The sequence below is a fragment of the Macaca mulatta genome, chromosome 8 (genome assembly GCF_049350105.2).
Source record: "Macaca mulatta isolate MMU2019108-1 chromosome 8, T2T-MMU8v2.0, whole genome shotgun sequence".
NCBI lineage: Eukaryota > Metazoa > Chordata > Mammalia > Primates > Cercopithecidae > Macaca > Macaca mulatta.
In genome coordinates, this window is record NC_133413.1 from 101,275,782 (window position 1) to 101,301,259 (window position 25,478).

Sequence of the window (25,478 nt, forward strand, 5' to 3'; positions counted from 1 at the left end):
CGTCCTTAAACCTCAGTTTTTTCATTATAGATGGAAAGGATCTTACTATCATTTACAGTTCTTTGTCAGCTTATCCGAGATAACTGAAAAATTAGCTCCCTGCACGGAGAGAAAGATACTTGCCTCTCTTTTCTCATCCATTCATTTCTCTAGGTTTGCTGCTGCTGTGTTTTGTACAAATCTTTTGCCTGTTAGTAATGTGTTTCTTCCATCTCTGTTGATCTAGATTTTACCTGTTGTCCAAAGTCAGGACGAATGCTACTAAAACCCCCCAGACCCCCAAGTGAAAAGAATCTTTTATTACCCAGACTCCCATACAGTTAAAATACCTCTGTCTCATTGCATTAACCGTATTCTACTGTATAAAATACTTATAATGTCTGTATATGTTATCTTTTTTATGATCTCTTTTATTATATGTTATCTCTCTGACTGGGTTTCACCTTTGTGCCCTACAGTAAGTAAAATGTCTTTGGCTTTAAAGGTACTCACTGATTTAAAGGGCATAGGAATGGACATAGTTTGTTAGAATATAACAACTACTCTGATATACATTTATTAAACACATCATATTTATCCTGCAATCTGCTAGGTCCTATATGTGTTTGGTACCACAAAGGTAAAACATCGAAATAATTGACTCTGTGTTGAGCTCTTTATTTGGTTATGTGGATACCTTTCTTGTATGGTCTGTTAAATAGTTCATTAAATGTTAAATGTTTGTCATGTGAATAAATGAACCAAAAAAATACCTAGAACCATGTAGACTTATATTTTATTAGATTGTACACGTCTGTGTTCTATGTCATACAAAGATATGTTAAATTATTTTTCTTTTTAACACCTTCAGCTGTTCTTTCTTTTTGAATACATATGTGTACATGCATAAGCGTTTGGACGAAGTTTTATTAAGCAAAAGATAGAACAATGTACAATATTAAAATAAATTTGTCTCTTCGTTCTTGCCATTTCAGATGATGGAAAATTATCCTTTGAAGAATTCAAAGCATATTTTGCAGATGGTGTTCTCAGTGGAGAAGAATTACACGAGCTCTTCCATACCATTGATACACATAATACTAAGTAAGAAACTTTTTTATCATTGGATTCCATAAATGAGGCAGAGAGAGCGTGAATGCATTCATATCCAGGAAGAAGAAAGGGAGGAACAATGTAGAGGGTATATTTTGCAATGTTTGCCTATGCTTAATTCTGATATACCTCTTTAGTAATTAAAATGCTCTGAAAAATTGACTTTGAAGCAGAAAATAATGATCTTTTGTAGAAAGCTCCCCTAAAGTGTTTTTAGATTGTTTCCACTTTGCAAAATGTAAAAGAAAAGTATGCATTATAAATAAATACAGTTCTGCCATTAATTTAAAGAGTAGAATTTTGCCTTGTTATTTAGGCTTAATCTCAATTTGCTTTGTTTAAAAATTTTTCTTAGGCCATTCTTACATTAACACAATGAAATGGAAGAATTGTAGCAGTTATCTGGACAATTCAGGTGTGCTGAATTCCAAATCACTGTTACCTGAGGACACAATTATCTCTGGAGAGCCAGTGTATACAGTGATCCATTCTTTTACTTATTTTGCCTATATAGATCTCTCTTTTGTATTGGCATAACATTTCTGAAGTTTCTATTTATATTCTCACTATGCTTAAAAATATAAAATAATGAGGTCTTTAGGGTATAGAGCAATAGAAATATGCTGCTTGTTTTAGGCAATTGAACCAAATCAGATTGTTTGTGACAGTCACAATTACAAAACGCTTATGTGAAAAACCACCGTTTCAGCCATGTCTTGAGACCTATCAGTGTGTCCATTGCTTGAAAAATCACTGTCTTGCCTCAGGCAACGTGTTGAGATGACTCCAGGCAGTGAGTCAAGATGCCAAGAAAATGCCCTTGGGCTACATCTATAAACAGACATTTTTTTGAGGCTAACTATTAAGAAAAATTAAAAGACTAAATTCACTTCACTCAAAGAGTTGAATATTTTTTAAACAACCAATTTATAAATTTCTTGACTTCATTGGGGTTTCAAATTCTTCATCCAATGGCTTAAGTATTTTGTTAACAGAAACAGTATTCAGGGGTAACTATACTCAACAATAACTCTTGCATATCGAGTCCATAGTAGGTATTGGTGGCACAACATGGAACCAGCTTATGGTTTTATGGAGAAATAGACCAATTAGCTGATCATATCAATATAATTCATAAATGCTGTAATTGAGCTATGTGCAGGACACTTTTGGACCATAAGTCCCAAAAGGGAGGAAATTTTAGCCCCATTTGGTAAGCTCAGGGAACATTTACAGGAGCTGAGTCATTATGGGAGATTAGAAATTCCTTAGGTAAAGAAAGGGGTGGAGAGAAGAATATTCTAATCAGAGGGAGAAGCATGAGAAAAGGCCTGGAAGAAGAAGGTGATGAGCAGCAACAAGTAGTTTCTTACTACTAAAGTATCAGCTGGAAGGCTGAGAATGAAAGATGAATCTGGAGAGGAAAGAAAGGACCAGAAAAGATGGAATTTGCATTCTGTGGTTGCAAAAGTGCTTCACCTTTATCCTGAAGGCCAGGGAAAAGCTATTAAAGAATTTGAGCCAGGCTGCAACATCTTTATAGGTCACTGCGGATCTACTGAAGGACAGGCGTACAGGGGGAATAGTTGACTCCTTAAATTGCTACTAGATCAGTATGTTAAGTAAAATAAGCCAGACATAGAAAGAAAAAAAAAAATTGCTACTGGGGAAGAATGTTTATTCGTGAAAGAAAGAAAGCCATGTTGTACTTTACTGGGATATCATACTTTAAAGAATAAAAGAGCAGAGGCTCCCTTTGTGGCTTAGGTGTTGGACATTGAGATGCTAATGCTTTGTTATGTATGCTGATTATTTCTTCCTCCTTACAATTAGTATTGAAGTTTAAACAACATTTGCGTTTGGAACATTTATTGAGAGCCATAATAGTTCCAGAATTGGGTGTTATGAAGATTTTTAATACGTTACATTTAATTTATATTAATATTAATATTTATTCATACTAATGAAACACTTTTCAATAGATCTTGTCAGCCTCTTTTGCTATTTTATTTATATAGTTATTAATTTGGGTTACTTGGCATAGCTTTAAGACTACTAAATGTTAAATAAGTATATATAATGATTTATACAGTAAGTCTAAAGGAATAATTATTACCACCAGTTTCTCTCGTATGCATTAGTAACAACAAGTGTTTTCTGATCATAACGATGTTCAACTTTAATTTGGAGCTAAAGTATATATTAGGTAGAGACTTCTGAATTATATTCACGTAATTCCTTTTTTTGAGAAAGGGATGTCAGTATCAGTCTTTGATCTTTTACTGATACTAATTCAAACGTTGGCACGGAAATTTTGGAGCTATATTTGAAGCAACTGATAACTTATATCTTTGCATGATCCAAGTTTTAATTATTTTAACAAATGCACTATATATGCCAATTATTTTCTCCTTCCACTCACCTTCTAAGAATATAAGTTTTCCTCCAAATCCTGCCTCCATTCAATATCCCTGACCACTCTAATTTAATCAAGAGTACAGCCTGGCCTGAAGGAGCCAGTAATATATAACCTGGACCAAAACAGTGAGACTCACTGTCTCACACTGTTTATGATAGGCCATGAGAGTCAGAGTCTATGAACATTTGCTGCGGAGGTCCCTGTGACTACCCGGTTCCTGCCTTTCCTTATATCTGGAGTTTTGACTTCACTTTGGGGTCCATTAAATTGGTATCTTCCTAACACACTGCATTTTCTTGAACTTGTTTAAGTAATATTCTGTTCCTTGTGTAAGAACGTTCTAAGACAGTGTTACCCAATCACATTCCTGCCATCTCTAAAAATTCAAGTCTTTTTGCTACAAACATCATATTTGCCATGCTTGAGGAGTGACTTACCCACTTTGAGAATATTTGGAAAGAAAGAAGGAAAATAATAAGAACATATGTGGCTACTTATTTTTTTTCCTTTTGTCTCATGAAAATACTCTTAAAATATTATGCTTGATTATGAAAAGCAAATATTGTTCAGAAGCATAATTAGAGCTTGTGTCTATATTGCAGTATAATTATTTTAAATATCAAAATTAAGTACATTATTCCTCATAAAATTACATTAAAAAAGCATCATGTAAACTTATGGACTTTAAAAGGTCATGTTTTATAAGTGGTTTTTAAATGAACAAATGATAAATATAGAGTAGTGTAATGATTTAAAAAAAAGTCTTAAGAAAACAAAAATATACTGCCCTCTTCACACACCTTTAGATAGCAGTCATAATTCCCAAATCTAACTCTACTGGTTTTTCTCTTTTGTTTCAGTCATTTATTTCTTTAATCTTTCATTTTAAGAAATCAATATGTTCATTTGAGAAATTTCCTTAAAAGTAGTTCACTGCAGTTTTTTTTTTTTTTCCCCTCGAATTACTTGGATCTTTTCAGTCAGCTTTTCTCTCAGGAATGCAAATAAATCCCAGAAAAACAAACCCCAAATACATTTAACCTCAAAATAACTATGCAAAGATTTCTGCAAAGATTTCTGTATATGAATATTACCAAGGTTGGAGATATCTCAGGTCTTAATCATACAGAATGTTTTTAGTATATTTCAAAACCAAACTACCTATATCAACCACATGTCCTTATATGCTAAGGAAAGTGTCTAGCAGTTGTAATCACCTTTCAAGCCAGCCCAGGCACGAGCTTAAGCTCAATGCTCAGTATAATTTCAGTCTAATGAGAATTCCATGAATCATCCTACTTGTTTGTTGCTGTATTAGAATCCTTGTATAGTGACTGTTTGTCAGAAATTACATTCCTAATCTATGCATTCCAAAGATTTCATTCAGAGCAGCAACTTTAGAAGTGAAAAGAACCCTGCGTAAAAGTAAGAGAAATTTGAAGGCATGGGAAGCCCAGCTTTCCATCACCTTTTAAATTATTAAATTGATAGATCTTTTTCATTATGTTCAGACATTCGGAAAGTTTTCCTGAGTTTTTCTTGCATATAGTGATTGGTTGAGTGTGGAACAAAAGACCAGCTTGTTTCTGTGGATGGTACTTGGGATATTTTGCATGGCAAAGGAGAAGAAGGTCAAATAATGTTTTTGTCATCGGGGCAAAATATTGCTGAAAACTTTGATTTTTCTCAAGCTTTAAGAGAAGTGCATACAATGTAATATTCTGAAGTAATCCTGAAGGATATCATGTCCACCTTATGAAACTTTCATAATTTCCCAGATTTTGTCAAGCCTTATTTTAACTGTATTATTTCTGGGCCAAATATGCTTAATCTTTCATTTTCTTTTAAAAAATTATTAATCTCTCAATCATTTTAGTGAGCCTTATTGCACCCTTTCCAGACTCATTAGCGATGTTTTAAACTCACATTTTTCTCAACTTTTATAAAGTGACTCTTCAGAAAAGATACTTAGAGCCCTTAAAACTTGTTTGTAAAAGAAACTAACCTAGCAAAAACTAAATCTACAGCTAGGTAGCTTACAAACGGGAACCATCACACCAGTTAAAGGGCAAGAATAAATAGAGGAAAGATCATTAAGAGGAAACTTCATAGTTCATCAAAAGTGTTCTCATTCATCAGAAAGTTAGTCTGTCTACATTTTGCAGTTAGTTATAGGGAACTATGATGAATTTAGCATAAATCCTTGTGATGTTAATTATAGCAGAAAAAGGGGAGAGATCCCCTGGAGACCAAAACCCATTTTCCCAGCACACTGCACTTTGGAGTTCCAGATTGTCAGGGTAGACCAAATGGTCGACCAGATGGAAGTTTCACTTCTGTGTCAGAGAGTGAACATACAGAAAAGCATCCCAGGGCCCTCAGATGGGAGTCTGTGACTAGAGATAGATGACTGATGTCTTCTGATCAAGTGTTCTTTATTCCAAGCTAAAAGAATTTTTTGGGTGCTGAGCACTGGGATTTCAACCCAGTACTTGTTAAATCACTGAAGCACACCAGAGTGACAAAAATATCACCACCTACTAAAAGAGCATAGTCCATCTTGAGCTAGCTCTGAAAGTTTAAAAAGCTCTTTCTTAAACCAAACTGAAATCTGTCTCTCTTAACTTCTGCTTGGTTCTGCTCTGTAGGGCCATTCAGAATATGAATATTTTATGAAAAGTCTTTCTAATATTTGAAGACAGTTTTCATGCATCAATGAGATAAAGTCCCATAATACTTGGAAGGAGTAGAATTTTGCTTCTTTGGAAACAGAAAAAATGCTTCACCTTGTATTTGTGTATGACAGATACATTCTAAAGCTTGATGAGTTAGGTGATGAAGCCACTTTCTTTCTTGAGTTATCTATTACACTGCTTAAGTGGACATATGCTGTGGGCAGTAGGAAAAGAAGGAAGGGTCAGTACTCATGGAACATACAGTAAGTTGGTCCAAAGAGCATGTAGCATAACCTGCATGACATTGCAACTGCAAAGCTTATTGCAATTCCAATAGTGGACAGGAGAGATCTCCTGCTTAACACAGCTTATACCATCTTCAACTAAGCTGAAGTCTTGGAAAGCAGTACCAAGACTTAAGTTCCTGGAGAATAGAGCAGGCCACAGTCCCAGGTACTCAGCTAAGCAAGTGTGGCATGACTGAGAGATACACAGGAAGGAACAAGGAAAGAGACAAAGATGGTGTGGCTATATGTCAAGAGAACAAAGTGAAGACCAAACTCCAGAGTGTGTCAGATTAACGTGCAATGGACAGACTGGGCTTGCCAGGCTTGGGTTTCAGCAATACAAATTTGGCTAAGGAGCACTGGCAGAACTGTGCTCCAGGTATTCAGAGAAGCCCTGAACTGGCCATCAGTAAACTAGCAGAGAGCACAGAGTCCAGTTAGAACTTCTTTCTATCCATGAACCAAGGCTTGGCTCTAGAAACTAGGTAGTGGGCTGATCTCTATCCAGGCTTTAAGTAGTTTTCTTGGTATAAGCTCATACAGGCTAGCAGATGTATGCTGTTTTTGAGAGAGGCATGATCTTCATAATGCTTTGCATGCCAGATGAGGGATGGAGTCAGAGGAACCACAAAGCTGTAGAGAGAATAACATACTTTTGACAGATTTTTCTCAACTCCTCTTAGGCCCTACTTCAGAGAAGTCACAGCAGGGCAAATGATTCTGTAGTAGGCAAGAATTATTGGATGTGAGTGACAGAAACATAAATTAAGCTGACTTAAGGAAATAATTGTCTGCCTCACGTGTCTTATAGGTCTAGAGACAGATTTCACGTGTGCTGGAGGTAGCTACTCGAATAGTGTTGCTCAAAATCTGTCTCCCATTGTCTCTCACCTCTTCTTTTCCCTGTGTTAGCTGTTCTCTTGGGAGGGCCCTCTCACTGAGAGACCAAGATGGTTACTAGAAGCTCAAGGTTCATATTGCCACCGGCTTAGCAAACACTCAGAGAAACTGCTTTTATTTCCTAATAACTCTCAGCAAATCCTGTTTTTGAATTATGGTAGCCTGGCTTAGATCTCATGCATATCCCTGGACAAATAACCATTTTCAAGAAAACATAATGCAAAATAGAACTGGGATGGTGTTTCAGGATAAAGGTGAATAGATGCCAGGCAGGCAAAAGTTGAGCCTCCCACAGATCAAATAACTGCTTATTCATTCTCAAGAACTTCTCTTTACCCTCTCATATTTTAGAGGAAGATAATCTCCTTCCCCAAGAGGACAAGGGGCAGGAAGTTTAAACTCCAGAGAGTTCTTACTAATTGTGGGATCAATCAGGAAAATCTGTAGCTATCTATAATGGGAAACACTGAAGTCAGGGAGAATTCTGTTGTTAGGCTTCCTGGTCCCATTGAGCTGCCCAGGATTCTATCCCCTGACACCCTCACGCTTCCTGACCGTCTGATTGTTTTTATTCCCAGGAGTCCTGCTTTCCCATTCTTTTCCTGCTAGAGCCATGCCTCTGATGCCCTTCTTTTCTCCTACGGTCTTGACAGCTCTTTGTAGCTTCAGCAACTGCCAAAACTTAGACTTTGTAACCCTGGTTTTCTTCTCCTTAGCCTTTCTCTGTGATCACCCAACTAGTATAGATTTTTGGGGAGTTCTCACATATTGTGCTATCCTTATTTCTTGAGAATTAAAAATTATGAAGAATTATGTACAAAGCTAAGAAACACTATTTGATTATATCCTATACAGGTGTACTTTTAACCACATTTTTAGAGACTGAAAACTGAAGTCATACACTCTTACCAGGACTCACTCTAAACTATTACTGGGCCTATGATTATTGATTCCATTTGGACATTAGAACTAACCTGTAGCCATTGGATGTCCTTATCATTCACTGATTTTTAGGTCTACTTTTCACTTCAACAATTACTGAAACCCATTTACTTGCTTTAACTGAAACCCATTTACTTGCTTTGAGAATCTTTGCTAAGCTCACAAAGATATGGAGAGAGAGAAAAAAACCCAAAGTGGTTTTAAAAACTCTTCTTTCCTAAGAAGACATTTCATTGGCATCACCACCATCTCCTTCTAAATCAGGTCACTTCAAACCTGCAGTGTGGACTGGGGCACTGCATTCTTCCCTGGAGGAAGAGTGCAGAATCAACAAGTCAAATTCTGCTGCATAATTAAAAGATTAGCAAAGTTTGGAGAATCTATAAAGGAGAGAATGTTAAAGGGATTTTTTCAAATGGCATAGAAATGGTTTATTCTTAGTTATAATTTTTTGAAAAAAGAAAAACTGGTTCTAATTTTCTCTGACAAAAATGGTAGTCAAGTCAACTTTTGTGTCAAGGCAGTTTCTATATAATTTCTAAAACTATTTAATTTCTAAAGGAAATGCTTAATTTCTAATTGAATAGGAAAATGCATTTATGAAGTGATTATGTACCAGGCAATTAACTTGCCTCATCTTATTTAATCTTTAAGAAAAAAACAAACAAAATAAGAATGCATTGTCATTCATAGCCTACAGTTAAGCAATCTGATACAAAAAGTTAAATAACTTGCCAAAAGTTACACAAATATTATGAGTAAGGATCTGGGGTTTTCCGAGGTCTGCCTGAAAACCAAACCCAAGCTCTTTCCATTGCCATATCATCTCAATAAAATTTCATGTTTTTTGCTTTGTATTTAGTGTATCAGAAATCAAAATATTCCAAGGCAATTTTTAAAAATCATTTTCAGGTAATTTATCCTTGACGGAAAGATGGTTAATTCTCTCTAACAGTAGAATATATTTGGATGTACACTATAGAGGTAATTGCTTTAATTGCTGCCTTTATCTCTTCTCTTTATATATCTAATATGTAGGGTTTTTACAGTGTGGGAGTTGCTACAATGTAGAAATGTTATTCTTCTTTTCTGTGGATATTGTTTCCATTCTTTGCACATTTTCCCTCCCTCTATCCTACCTTTATACTTAGAAATCATTGTCTACTTTTAGACTTAGTTCCTGCCATCCTCCATCCCATCACTTTGCATTTGCCATATTTTCTCTATTGCTCTTCAGAGCACTCACAGAGTTTTACTGTTTCCTGTAATCATTTGTATTAAGGGCCTTTTCAAACTTTTTCGTATCTTTTTATATTTTCAATCTTACCTAGAGAATTATTTTTCTGGTTTTCATCTATTCCTTCCCCCAAAAAAGCTTAAATTCTTTTTTTTTTTTTTAATTTTACTTTAAGTTCCGGGATACATGTGCAGAATGTGCAGGTTTGTTACATAGGTATACATGTGCCACAGTGGTTTGCTGCACCTATCACACATATGTTTAAATTCTTTTTTAAACTTAATTGAACTTTCTTTCCATCAGCTGTGAAAGAGTTGCCATTAGTGAAGTAAAATCAATTACTGCTCAAAATAAAAATTGTCTACTGAGGAAGCTAGATGAATGATTTATTCACATAAATGCAGTTTTTTTCTTATCTCGTCAATATTCACTAAATGGATGAAATCAGTGCGGTAAAATTGTAACCGCAATCTCTAAAATACATGGTGCTCATTTTGTGGACAGCTTTTCCTCCATATCCAATGACCCAACCAGTTCTGTCTTTTTTGCTTTTAATCTTCACTGCCACTACCTAAGTTTAAGTTTTTTGCCTTTGCAACTACATTTTTCTCAAGAATGGTCAGTTTAATAGAACAGTTACAGTTGTTCTCCATGAATCCTTGAGATTTCAGAATTCTCAGCCAGGCGTGGTGGCTCACGCCTGTAATCCCAGTACTTTGGGAGGCTGAGACAGGTGGATCACTTGAGATCAGGAGTTTGAGACCAGCCTGGCCAATATGGTGAAACCCCATCTCTACTAAAAAACACAAAAATTAGCTGGGCATCGTGGCACGTGCCTGTAATCCCAGCTACTTGGGAGGCTAAGGCATGAGAATTGCTTGAACCCGGGAGGCGGCGGTTGCAGTGAGCTGAGATTGTGCACCACTGTACTCCAGCCTAAGAGACAGAGTGAAACTGTGTCTCGGAAAAAAAAAAAAAAAAAGATTTTAGAATTTTAGAAATAAATGTAGGTTACAAATAACCAAAAAGTCACTACTTACTTTTGAAGTGCAGGTTTTTTCAAGAACAATTTTTTTAGGAAAATATTTCCCCCACTGCTATGGTCCAAAGTATGTGTTTCTTGGAAATTTATATGTTGAAACCTAACATCCACAGTGATAGCATTAAAAGGGAGGGCCTTTGGCAAATGACTAGGTCATAAGGATTCCACCTTCATGAATGTGATGAGTGCCCTTTTATAAAAGAGACCTGAAGGAGCTTGTGTTTCCCTTCCACTTATGTAAGGATATATAGAAAGTGCCATTGATGAGTAGCAAGCCCTCATCAAACACCAAATCTGTTGGTGTCTTAATCTTCGACTTAGCCTCTAGAACTGTGAGCAATAAATTTCTGTTGCTTATAAATTACTCAGTCTGAAGTATTTGTTAGAGAAGCCCAAAAGGATTAAGATACCCACAAACCAGATAATATAAACAGCACATCATTATTGTAAAAAGAATTGAAAATATAGAAAATTATAAGAAAGAGCATAAAATATCTGAAACCTCACAGCCTTGAGATAATCACCAAGAGCATTTGGTTACCATAGCTTTTAATGTATGCATTCTATTTTAATCACGGAAAACTACTTGATTTTAGATTTCTTTTCCTCTTCTACCATATATCCTTATACTATCCCCCATAACCAATTTTTATTACCTAAAGTAGTCTTGTGTATTTTTTCCATGTTTATGTAATCATATACACATCTATATGTCTCATGAAAGCTTTCCCTGACTTTCTTTATTAGGTTAAATTTTCTATTCTGCATTCTCATTGTAACATGGACCACTCTCTACAGCACCTATATTATTTACAATTTTATATTTATTAGGGTGTTTCTTTGATTGGGATTTACCTCTAGCCTAAATTCCATGAAGGCAGAGGCCGTAACTATCTTGCTTTTCATTGATTCTCAGCACAATGTTTAGCACATATTGCAAACTCAATAAACATTTGAGATGATAAGAGATAAATTCCCGCTTCCCCAAATCTCATGCTATGCTCTTTGCCCAAGTAGCCTTGCTCTTCCCCTCAGCATAGTAAAGTTTTCCAGGCGTTAGAGGTCACCCAATGCCATAAAAAAAGTATTGCAATGCAGAAAGAACTCAGACTTGCCAGGCTTGGACTTAAGTCCCTCCACTATCTGTCTATGAGGAGTTTGAGTGGTCATTTTTTTTTTTCATTGGACCACAATTTCATTGACTTTAAAAGGGAGCCAATGTAAGAACCCATTTTGTGGAATTTAGGACTAATATACAAATACTTGCCACAAAATAATAATGATGATGATTATTACTAAAGTGTATTCACTAACCTTTCCTTTTCTTTTGGATCACTTGCTTTCTCCAAATTTCTGTAATTATAGTTTACGCCTTCATGAGGTACCATTTAATTATATAATATCTTCTGTTATGTTTGCTAATTGTTTCATTAGCATGTTAATCTTGTCTCCAAATATAATTGTAAATTCCTTTGAAGCAAGGACCATTGTTCTCTACCACTTACAGCAATTGCTATAATACATTAAATAAGTGCTTGGTTACTTGACTGATACAGAAAAAGGATTATTTTGATTTTATGTAAGAAAGGTGTGCAAAAGCACATTGCTGGTGACTTTTAGAGTCTAGACCCTGCCTGATTGAGTATAGAAAGAGTAATGCCATTAACAGATCTTATCAAACACAGAAGGAGAACTGATTCCTTTTGTTTGGGAGGAAGATAAATGATAAATTTGACTTTAGACTCTCAGTTAAACTCAAGCAGTTTCGAATGCTATTGCTATATTAAAATAGTTCTCTACTCCTGCAAATTAAAGACAATGAAATATAATTTTGGATGTAAATGTGGATTATTTCCATATTTTAACAGACACAAAATATGTTCAAATGAGGAATTTCTTTTTCCCAATATAATTATTGGATCTTCATTTATATGTTAAAAAAGAAGCTGCATTGCTTAAAAAGAAGCTGCAACATTGCTTAAAAAGAAGCTCCTGCTACACCGAATATTATATTTTCTGTTCTCTTAAAAGGTTTCTCATTGGGAAAAATAGACTAAATAGCAAAAGCTTTTAGTAGTTAACTCAAAATAGAAGAAGAAGAAAGCTGGGCATGAGAATCAGCTGAATGTTATTATTCTTGTCTCATTCACTAATGGGTTTAACGGTTTAATTTTATTTTAAGGTTTTCCGGAACTTATTTTTAGTCAACTTTAGATTAAAAACAATAATTTAGGATAATTAGAAATCTATCTGTAGTGGGTGGGCCATAGGGTTTTGATCGTTTACATAACTAACTTTTCCTCAATCTTCCACCATCCTCTTTGCTGTAAGATTAAAATAAATTTTGACTTCAGAGTGGCACAAAGAGTTTTTTTATTTTGCTTGAATTGTGAATGGTTTCCAAGTGAAAATTCAGTTTGTCAGACTTGACAACCATTATTCTAGTTGAGTTTTCAGCTTCCAAAACATTAGTCATTTGTTCCCTAATTATTCATTTATTTATTCAATAAGCATTTATTAATCTGCAATGATATCATGTGCCATATATTATGCATAACTGAATGAATATTACTTTATATTTATGGGATGCAGACATACTGATGGATAGAAAATTATTTTCCAAATATCTCATGGAGGCCGATGTTTTGCCAAAATGAAGGCAATGGCTCAAATTTACTATGATTGAGCAGAATAAGAAGCACTCTTTAATGTTTCTATCTCTATGCTTGTCTTTAACTCAGGATCTTTGCAATAGTTAATTGCTGTTGATAAAATGCACTTTAACACGTTTATGTCATTTTTTTTACAAAAATTAAATTGCCAGAAAGTTATTAATGGGAAATTAACCTTTAAAAAATAGTTCCAAAAAGCCAGAGATGCCTGGGTAATGTGCTCATCATAGGGAGGTCACCTGTGCTACTTTGGCCAAAGGCCAGCCACCTAAGGAAATAATATAGACAGGGGTAGTGAAATCCCATTACAGTACATTTATCTGCCAGGGATAAGTTCCAAGACCCCCAGTGGATGCTTGAAACTCCGGATAGAACAGAACCCTATATATACTATGTTTTTTCCTATCTGATAACCAATGATAATTTTGGTTTATCATTGACTACTAAATGACTAATGGACGGGTATTGTATACAGTGTGGTTACCCTGGACAAAGGGATGGTTCGCATCCTAGGTGCAACTGCAAAAGGTTTCTCCACACTATTTAGAACAGTGTGCAATTTAAAATTTATGAATTGTTTATTTCTAGAATTTTCCATTTAATATTTTTGGACCACAGTTGACTGCAAGTAACTGAAACTATGAAAAGTGAAACCTTGGAGGAGGGAAAACTTCTGTAATTAAAAAGTGATTGATCAGGGTCCCTTCTGTGGATTCATCAAGAATAAAATAGGGACAATTACCATTTGACCTTTATTTTTAAAATACAAGTGGAAATAATAGAATTGTTTCTAGTGTCTCTGAGTCTCTTCCACTGGTTTCTCTCTCTCTCTCTCTGCCCCGTGTTGCTCTCTTGCTGTGATCCTTTTCCAAGCTTGAGCTTGACAAATCATTATGTCTGTACCAGACCCGCTTAAATTAGAATGGACTGTAAGAGATTTCCAGTCATTGAGTTTTTGTTTTACTATTTAATGTAGTTGTTTCTTTGCATTTCTACTTGTATTCTGAATTCCTAACCCCAAATTTTTGCCCTTTATATTTTACATTTCAAAATCTCTTTATTGTGCATAGAGCTAACTGTGTCTATGTCCTAGTTGGCTCATAAAAATTCATAGGCATTGTGTCTTTAAAATAGAGCACAGTCGGAGAAACATATTCCAATGAAAAAATAAGGATGTGTTTTTAAATTAATTTTTGTTGAATATATGAAAAATTATTATCCTTGTTGTATTTGATTGAAACTATTCACTAGGATGAAGGCAGAACAGTAAGTCTTCACTTTACATCATTGATAGGTTCTTGGAAACTGAGATTTGAAGTGAAACAATAAATAACAAAACCAATTTTACCATAGGCTAATTGATGTAAATAAGAGTTCAGTTCCTATAACATATTTCTAGTCAAAAAAGCATCATAAAACCTCTAAATAAAGACCCAAAACATTTCTAATACTAAATATTGAAATAAGTGTAAGCTATATATACATTTACGAAAGACTTATAAAAAAAATGAGACAATTATTTACCCACTTACTTCAGTTCAGGGTTACAGGTGACCAGAGCCTATTCTGGCAGCTCAGGCACCAAGTAGGCACCAGCCTTGGACAGGATGCTGTCCCATCACAGGGTGCATTCACACTCATACCCACAGTCACTCAGACTGGGACCATTCAGACAGGCCAGTGAACATAATGTGCACATCTTTGGTGGGGTAAGAGAAAATCTGAGTATCTGGAGAAAACCCACATAGACATGGGGAGAACATACAAACTCCACACAAACAGTGGCCTCTGTGGGGAATCAGTTATTTTCCTTCTCTACGTTATAACAAAACGAAGTTGAATGAAACAACTCTATTCAAGGACCTGCTATAATCTATATTTCCAAACTCATGACAGAAATCTCCCTTTCACAGTCAGATTACATAGGAAATTTCTGTCCTTGATTTGTTACTTAAAGTTGCTTGCACAAGATTTCTTAACCTGGGTAAAATCAACCCCTGGAAATTTAATATAAAATTAAATATAAAATGTTATTGCACATTGCCTATATTTATTTTGAGAGAAATAGGGAAGGGATGATTGATACATTTTATCAGACTTTCAGTGTTCTGTGACAAAACAGCAAAGAACCACTACTCATCTTCTCTCTTAACTTCTAAATCAAATAATTAATCAACTTTTAATAAATCATTTTATATTTCTCTTTCTGTAACAAAAACAGTTTAAATATTGGAAGAGGCTACCACAAAAGGCTAGTGAAGTTTCTTAGGAATTCCTGGGAAGAGGATCCTGGAGATTAGGGAGAGAGGACACTGTTAAATTTGAACTCTGAAGTCAACCCAAGTCTAACTCAATTTGTGAAGTCAGTTCTGTATTGCCTATACAGACTGAGCTTGCTATTCCCTTTCAATGAAGAGTTCCTGGTATTCTCCATGTGGAAGGTATTGTACCAGCTACTAGGGATATAGTGGTGATAAACAAGGGATTTGTAGTTTAGCAGAGAAAGTAGACAATCAATAACTTGATTAATTATGACAGGAAGATATAGTGCTTTGAGGGGAACAGGGTGTGCTAACTTTATCTTAAGGGTTAGCCAGGACCTCTTAGAGAAGCCATACAGTTTTACTAAGAAGAAGTATGAATAAGGATGGAGATAGAGATGAATGATGTTTTTAGCCAAAGACAGTAGCACATGTGGAAACTTGTAGAGAGACAGTGTGGCATGTTAGAGAAGCTGAAGGGCATTCAGCATGTGCAGAGCACCGAATCGGGGTAGAGAGAGGCTAAAAAAGCCAACAGAGGCCCTAACTGTAAAAGGTTTGAGAATCAGTGGGGTAATCAAATTTCTACCCTCAGGTCAGTGCTAAGCCACTGAAGGGTCTTAAACCTGGGAGTGACTGGATTAGGTTCATGTTTTCATAAGATAGATCTCCCCAAGGTGAAGAGAATTGGTGAGAGATGACAAGTCTGGAGACAGCAAAACCAGGTAAGAGGTGCTTCAGCTATGCTTTAAAAAATGTTAGCTGGATTTTGAAAGATCTGTATCTCTAGTCTTTCTGATTTTGCCTAAATCTTTCTGATCTGGAAAGCTTTTGCATAGGAATTACCCTGATGCTGCAAAACAATAATAATAACAACAACAATAATAATGGTTAATATCTATGGCTCAGTTTGCATAGGCAATACAGAATTGACTTCACAGATTGATTTAGACATGACTTGACTTCAGAGTTCAAATTTAACAGTCAGGGAGATGCCCTAATCTCCATAATAACATTTATGGATTACTAACAATAATAATGGTTAACGTTTACCATGTGCCAGACCTAAGCACTTTCCATTCATTAACTTACTTGATCTTTACAACAAACCCCATTTCGCACATAAGGAACCTGAGCCACAGTGAGATTGGGTCTCTTTCTCAGCATTGCCCAGAGAGTATGCATTAAGGCAAGCCACTCTGGCTCTTAACTATTATTCTATTCAGCCTCTTACTAAATCCAGCTTTGTTCACTGCCTTTGGAATCTGTCAGAGTGGTAATCTTCATTCTGTTTCTGAAGGCCCTGACCGAGCAAAGTTTTTAATTGCTTTACTATCCTTCAATATTAAGTGGAGCTAATAATATTTTCTGGCAAGAAAATTGTAAAAACGTATGAGCAAATTTTTAAAAGCAGTGTAGCCTGCTAGCCAGGGGAGGTGCTATGTCAATATGTGAGGTTTGTTTGACTGGGGTTAGTAGTTCTTAGAGTGCAGAACCACATAACGCACAGTCATTGCTCATTGCCGCCTCTTGGGTTCAGACGGGAAAACGGCGGTACCAGTGAAGCCAGACCGTTCATTTCATACTCTGCACATTGTCCTAACTCTTCTTTGGGGGATGTTGCTGCTATTTGTGGTGAGGGCACAGATATCTTCAATCAACAGAAATCTAATATTTCAGGAGGAAGAACAAAATGTTAGTGGTAAATCTATTAAAGTGACCAAGTAGTTAAAGTAGTTCATTGGAAAATAGTGCATAGAAGTGACCTATCTTGGGCAGAGAGCCCTTCAAGATTCATATCTCCCTTTCTGAAGAGGCTTGGAAATGTGTACTCCAGTTGACAGAAATTGCTTTTTCCCTCATTATGTCTTCAAGATACAATAGTATCTAGTAAAATGGGCATTCTTTGAAAACAGAGATTAACATAGTATCGAGATGCATGAGGGTCAAAAGCAACTTCACATTTTTATTAATAGGAGAATATTGGAGGCCACTTAAACTTCTGGGTATCACCTAAAAAAGGAAGCTAAGAACTGCCATACCTGTTGGGGACTCTGCCTGCCTCTCTCCTCCTTAGTGTTTACTTCAGCAACAGTGAAAATGACCTGGGGATTTATTTTCAGGGACAGCAAGGAAACGGGGAACTGAACATTCTGGGTTTCAGTATTGAGAGAAAAGAATCCTCTTGATGAATAATGGGGAGGTGACAATTCTGAGAATTACAGAAAAGCAATCTGAATCCTGGCATGAAAATGGCATGAGGAGGCATCTCAGGCCTGATAAATAATTTGGAGGCCTTAATAGTCAGAAGCCCATGCAGTTCTCTAAAAGGTGGAGCCTGCATTATCCTTAGCAAACTAACACAAGAACAGACAACCAAATACTGCATGTTCTTGTTTATAAGTGGGAACAACATGATGAGAACACATGGACACATGGCGGGGAACAACATACGCTGGGCCTGTGGGAGGGTGAAGGTGAGAGGAGAAAGAGCATGAGGAATAATAGCTAATGGATGCTGGGCTTAATGCCTGGGTGATGGGATAATCTGTGCAGTAAACCACCATGGCAGACATTTACATAGGTAACAAACCTGTACATCCTGCACATGTACCCTTAAACTTAAAATAAAAGGTGGAAAATAATAATAATAATAATAAAAAGGTGGAGCCTGGGGAGTACTACATCATAGACCATTGGGAGCCTCCTAAAAGGTCTATCCACCTTCAACCTCAAAGGTCTACTTTCGTCCTTGGGCTTGAAGTTGTATACACTACAAATCTATATGCCTAATGAAGAGATGTAATGTTGCCTTTTTTTTTTTTTTTTTGAAATTTTCCGTTGTTTCTCATTCCTTAAAGATAGGTGGAGGGTAGGAGTGAGGATTGGTTAAGCTGCTTCTCACATGATAGAAGCTGTCTGCAAGGGAACATCATCAGCAGGCTTTCAAGGGCCTATCTGTGTGGGAGGGCTTATTGGTTGCTGTGAGCTGTTTGTTTTATGTGGGCTGCCTGCTAGAGCAGCTTGTGTGCAGAGCTCCTTGCTCTTCAAATGAATGCTGGGTTGTCTGACCTGCCATTGTGGACCATTAGAGCTTTGTGACCACACTCAGAGACTTTTCCAATGTAAGGCATTTTCTATAACAATACAAAGTGCCAAGAAAATGCTGTCATTTAGATGGCCAGAGATTTTTCCTTTGTTGTCTGTTTTAATGGATGTCAGAACATTATGCATGATTTTTATGGTGTGTGCCTTGAGTTTCATTAAAGTTGCTAAGGCCTTTATGGGTAGTGCTAATGGTACATGATTATAAGTTCTAGAAAGGTTGCCTTAGAAAGTGGCAGATAGGGATAGATGGAAACATGTAAGGTTTACCTCACTATTCTGTGTCCCCTTCACATTGTATTAGTCCATTTTCATACTGCTATGAAGAAATACCTGATACTGGGTAATTTATAAAGAAAAATGAGCTCACAGTTCCACATGGCTGAGGAAGCCTCCCAGTCACTGCAAAAGGCAAAGGAGGAGCAAAGGCATGTCCTAAATGGCAACAGGCAAGAGAGTGTATGCAGGGGAACTGTCCTTTATAAAACCATCAGATCATGTGGGACTTATTCACTATCATGAAAACAGCAAGGGGAAAAACCCACCCCCGTGATTCACTTACCCCCTATTGGGTCCCTCCCATGGCACATAGGGATTATGGGAGCTACAATTCAAGATGAGATGTGGGTGAGGACACAGCCAAACCATATCACACACCATTTCTTTGGTTGACTAAGTGTATAATTGCTGATCTCTTTTCTCCCATCATATATAAGGGAGTTATGATTAAGTATCTCCCCTAGGAAAAGAAAGAGAAGGATCTTTTTACGCTTTCTCCTTCTGTTCCTTTTCTTTAAGTTCTGAAACAACTATGATATGCAGGGTCATGAATAGAAGATCTTTAATATTGTTTAACGTGTAGCAGAGAATGAATTTGTTGACTTTTCCTTGGCTCTATTGTCTATTGTTGGAGACAACTGACTATTATACGCTCATCAGCCAGAACAGTGAGACAAAGTAGGTGGCAAGACCCCAAAGATAATTTAACACTGAACTCTGAGATTTGCTTCACTTCATTTAAACAGATATTTATTGAGCACTGGCTGTGGGCTAGAAACTGCAAATACAAAATCTAGCATCATTTTTGGACAGCAGTACTTCCTTTTAAGCTGGATGCTTCCTTTTATATTTTTAGATCACTGACAATGTACATCAAGGAAAACAAAAAGTCCTTGCATCTGGCAGAGAACTTCTAGTCAAAATTCTTCATCTTATATCTGAGGAAACTGAGTTAAGTAGAGCTAAAGGACTTCCCAAAATTATGACTGATGAATCCTAGCTTCGAACCCATGTCTCCTGAATCCATTCCTCCATCTTTCCTCTATTCTATACTGCCTTTTTCCTTACAGGTATAACAGGGCATGAAATGTAGGTGGGTAGAAAAGGAAAATGGAACTTTTTTTTCTGTAACTTAATTTCCATTTTAAGTCTTAATCCTACTGGGTGTTAGAAATTTAATTTCAGTCAACTTGGGGTCACTTTCCTCCGTGCCTGGGGGTTGTATACAAATCTGGGGTATTACCTAGTGCAAAGTCATGAGAGAGGAGAGGCATCTCTTTCTTTCTGCTCAGTTCTCCACGATGCATCAGCAGGGGTGTCTTCATTCCCACTTGACCTTTGGTTAGTAGTTGAGGTAGGTCCCTGCACTTCCTCCTTTCTTCTTAACCTCCAGCCCTTTTCAAGTCTGCTGGCTCCCTCTGTGATGTTACTGCTGCTCTCAGATCCTAAGGGTCCCTATAGTGTTTTCAAAACAGTCTCTAGTGCAAGTAATCCTTCAAAATTGTCTCTGTCCTTCTGGCCAGACACACCATGCAGATGTGTCTGCTGTTCCCCACCAGGTTGATGGAGGAGAGCATTCTTTCTATCTGCAGATGGGTCACAGATCCTCCCTATTGTCAGAACCGCCTTACTGTCCCTATGTCTAAAGTTCTATAGGTCCCTACCCCCAACAACATCATTTCCACCACTGTTTTCATCTTACAGGCTTGACCTACAGGGGAAAACAGTATAGATAACACCTTGTCCAGATGCACCTGTCTATGCTCTCTTCACTTTCACTTTCTCTCTTTTGTTCTAGGGAATCTTTATCCAGTTGGGAGATGAAAAGGCTTAGCTTAGTTATTATTGAGCTATGTTCTTCTAAATCTTTTATCTTACACCTGGGTCTGGACTTTTTAAATTGAAAAGCTAAAAATTTGCCCCATTGTTTGAGTCAGATTTCTCTAGAGAAACAGAAACAATAGGATGTGTATCTATAAGAAGAGAGATTTATTGTAAGAAATTTGTTTACACGATTATAAAGTCTGACAAGTTTAAAATCTGCAGTGTGGGTCATCAGGGTGAAAACCAAGGAAGAACCAATGTTGTGGTTCAAGTCCAAAGATCACCTGCTGGAAAATTCCCTGTTGCTAATGGAAGGTCAGTCTTTATTCCTAGTCATGCCTTCAACTGCTTGGATGAGGCTTGCTCACATTGTGAAGGGTGATCTACTCTATCCATATTCCTCTGATTTAAATATTAACCCCATCCAAGACACCTTTACTGAAACAACCAGAATAATGTTTGACCACAAGTGTGGGTTCCATGACCAAGCCAAGTTGATGCATAAAATTAATTATCACATCCCTCTCCTGTCTGTTGCCTGCCTTGTCATTGCTTCTCTAAGATAACAGCAGCCTACTCAGTACAAGGAAACAGTAGCAGGTGCTGTGGGGTAAAAGCAGATGGAGAGAATTTGGTTTATATTTTTTAAAATATCTGACATGTATAATTATATTATGTATTTATTTATTTTCACTTTTGCTAATTAGAACTACCCAGTATGCTACTTCATAAGTATGTTTTCATTTTTGCAGAGGTTTTAATCTTTGGTTTTCAAAAAAAAATAAAACTTCTTGAAAGTAGGTGTTGGTTCATCTCCCATTGATTGCAGTATTTTATATAAATAGACAGTAAGTTCCACTAATTGAAAATATTTCATTTTAAACTGCAAGGTACAACACTGTATTAAGTGAAAGCAATGCAACTTTCAAGTAATATTTGTCAACAGAAAAAAATTGAAGTGTAAATGCTTTCATTGAACTTGATTTTCAAAAAAACATTTTTTTTGAGACTTGTATTTTTTGCCTTTATGCAAAATCAAAGGTCACTAGTCAGGTAAAAATTATAGAAAAAATTTTCCAAAGTGAGGAATGGTTTTTGCTTTAAACAGCAGAGTGGTTTTTCTTCTTTGAATATCATCTGTGTTCTTAATTTTAAAAGTAGATTTTCTCTGAGTGATTTTTGAAAGCCAACAAAGTAATACTTACATCTTCCTTTAAGTTGCTGGGAGACCACAGAGTATTCTAGCCTGAAGTGCCACCTGGTACATCTTAAATTATCTGAAGCAGAGATCAAGCTGGGCTAAGGAACAAAAAGTGGCATATCCTTAATTACCACAAATGATACCTAATTACCTTCATGCCAGCTTTAACATAATACTGAACACAGCTGAGATGGTGTTTGATTTTAAAGTGAGTTACACAAAATTACCTTTCCAAACCAAACTGACTTTACCAATTTTGCCAACTTGCATTTTAATATTGCATTTCAATAGCTACCCTTTGGGTACACATGTTATCAATATGCCTGACTGCCTTTTGGTCACTGATATTTAATACTTTCCTAGGCTTTTTATAACAAAATAGCTTTTGGTTTAACATTGAAATTGCAGAAGTAATTGTTTCACTGTGAATGTACTTAAAGTTGCTCTTGATACTTCAAGTAGAAATAGAAAATAACAGACATTTATTGCCATCAAAATGGAAATGCAGTAATTATGTCAATAGATTTAATCTATGAACTTTTCTTGATCTCTGTTCAGATAAAACTATAATAGTTGTACAAGCCTCAAAAAGCTACCTTAGTAAGTGTTTTAGAATTTTTTTATTGTAAGAGACTAGCTAGGACTGGTCTTCAGTCTTTTGTAGCAAAAGATTTAAGATAGTGTATTAGTCCATTCTCATGCTGCTAATAAAGAAATACCCAAACTGGGTAATTTATAAAGAAGAAGAAGTTTAACGGATTCACAGTTCCACATGGCTGGGGAAGCCTCACAATCATGGCAGAAGCCAAAAGAGGAGCAAGTCATGTCTTACATGGCATTAGGCAAGAAAGCATGTGCAGGGGAACTCCCCTTTATAAAACCATCAGATTGCATGAGACTATTCAATATCATGAGAACAGCATGGGAAAAACCTGCCCCTAATGATTCAATTACCTCCCACCCTGAGTCCCTCCCATGACATGTGAGGATTATAGGAGCTACAATTCAAGATGAGATTTGGGTGGGGACACAGCCAAACCATATCATTTGGCCCTGGCCCCTCTCAAATCTCAAGTTCCCACATTTTAAAACACAATCGTGCCCTTCCAAAAGTCCCCCAAAGTCTTAACTCATTCCAGTATTAATTCAAAGGCTCAAGTCCAAAGTCTCATCTGAGACAAGACAAGTCCCTTCCACATATGAGTCTGTAAAATCAAAAGCAAGTTAGTTACTTCCTAGATAAAATGGGGCTACAGGCATTGGGTAAGTATAACCATTCCAAATGGGAGAAATTGGCCAAAACAAAGGGGCCACAGGCCCCATGTAAGTTCAAAATCCAATAGGGCAGTCATTAAACCTTAAGGTTCCAAAATGATCTCCTTTGACTCTGTGTCTCACATCCAGGTCACGCTGATCCAAGAGGTGGTTTCCCATGGTCTTGGGCAACTCTGCCCCTGTGGTTTTGCAGGTTACAGCTCCCTCCCAGCTGCCTTCACAGGCTGGCATTGTCTGTAGCTTTTCCAGGTGCACACTGCAAGCTGTTGGTGGATTTACCATTCTGGGGTCTGGAAGATAGTGGCCCTCTTCTCATAACTCCACTAGGCAGTGCCTCAGTGAGGACTTTGTGTGGGGGCTCCAACCCCACATTTTTCTTGTGCACTACCCTAGCAGAGGTTCTCTATGAGGGCTCTGCTCCTGCAGCAAACTTTTGCCTAGACATCCAGGTGTTTTCATACCTCTTCTGAAATCTAGGCAGAGGATCCCAAACCTCAATTCTTGACTTCTGTGCACCCACAGGCCCAACACTATGTGTAAGCCACCAAGGCTTGGGGATTGCACCCTCCAAAGCCACAGTCTGACCTGTACCTTGGCCCCTTTTAGCCACAGCTGGAGCAGCTGGGACATAGAACACCAAGTACCTAGGCTGCACACAGCAGGGTCCCCTGGGTCCAGCCCACAGTATCATTTTTTCCTCCTTGGCCTCCAGGCCTATGATGGGAAGGGCTGCTGCAAAATCCTCTGACATTCCCTGGAGACATTTTTCCCATTATCTTGGTGATTAACATTTGGCTCCTTGTTACTTATGCAAATTTCTGTAGCAGGCTTGAATTTCTCCCCAGAAAATGGGTTTTTATTTTCTATTACATTGTCAGGCTGTAAATTTTCCAAACTTTTGTGCTTTGCTTCCTCTTGAATGCTTTGCCCCTTAGAAATTTCTTCCATCAAATACCTTAAATCATCTCTCTCAAGTTCAAAATTTCACATTTCTCTAGGGCAGGGGCAAAATGCCAGCAATCTATTTGCTAAAGCATAATAAGAGTCACCTTTGCTCCAGTTTCCATCAAGTTCCTCATCTCCCTCTGAGACCACCTCAGCCTGGACTTACTGTCTATATCACTATCAGCATTTTGAGAAAAGCCATTCAACAAGTCTCTAGGAAGTTCCAAACTTTCCCACATTTTCCTGTCTTCCTCTGAGCCATCCAAACTCTTATAACTTCTGCCTGTTACCCAGTTCCAAAGTCACTTTCATATTTTTGGGTATCTTTACAGCGGCCCCATTACTGGGTACCAATTTATCATGTTAGTCCATTTTCACACTACTAATAAAGAAATACCCAAGACTGGGTAATTTATGAAGAAAAAGAGTTTTTTGTTTTTTGTTTTTTTTTGTTTTTTTTTGAGACAGAGTGTCGCTCTGTCGCCCAGGCTGGAGTGCAGTGGCCAGATCTCAGCTCACTGCAAGCTCCACCTCCCGGGTTCATGCCATTCTCCTGCCTCAGCCTCCCGAGTAGCTGGGACTACAGGCACCTGCCACCTCGCCTGGCTAGTTTTTTGTATTTTTTAGTAGAGACGGGGTTTCACTGTGTTAGCCAGGATGGTCTTGATCTCCTGACCTCGTGATCCGCCCGTCTCGGCCTCCCAAAGTGCTGGGATTACAGGCTTGAGCCACCGCGCCCGGCCGAAAAAGAGTTTTAATGGACTCAGTTCCACATGGCTAGGGAGTCCTCACAATCATGGCAGAAGGCAAAGGAGGAGCAAAGGCACATCTTACATGGTGGCAGGCAAGAGAGCTTGTGCAGGGAACTGCCCTTTATAAAACCATCAGGTCAGACCAGATGCAATGGCTCATGTCTGTAATCTCAGCATTTTGGAAGGCTGACGTGGGCAGATCACTTGAGGTCAGGAGTTTGAGACTAGCTTGGCCAACATGGTGAAACCCTGTCTCTGCTAAAACAAATACAAAAATAAGCTGGGTGTGGTGGCAGGAAAATTGCTTGATCCCAGGAGGTGGAGGTTGCATTGAGCCAAGATCACACCACTGCACTCCAGTCTGGGTGGCAAGAATGAGATTCCATCTCAATCAATCAATCAATCAATCAATCAAATCATCAGATCTCATGAGACTTATTCACTACCACAAGAACAGCACCCCCAATGATTCAATTACCTCCCACCCTATGTCCCTGTCATGACATATGGGGATTAGGGAAGCTACAATTCAAGATGAGATTTGGATGGGGACACAGCTAAACCATATCA

At 37.3% G+C, this 25,478-nt stretch overlaps 1 protein-coding gene across 1 annotated transcript in view; it reads left to right on the forward strand.

The window, feature by feature from the left end:
• Positions 1-25,478, forward strand: part of NECAB1 (N-terminal EF-hand calcium binding protein 1) — a 173,511-nt gene that overhangs the window by 30,383 nt on the left and 117,650 nt on the right. Inside the window, exon 3 of the mRNA XM_001085626.5 lies at positions 975-1,083. Within this exon, the coding sequence (XP_001085626.3) occupies positions 975-1,083 (109 nt within the window). The remainder of the gene's footprint in view (positions 1-974; positions 1,084-25,478) is intronic.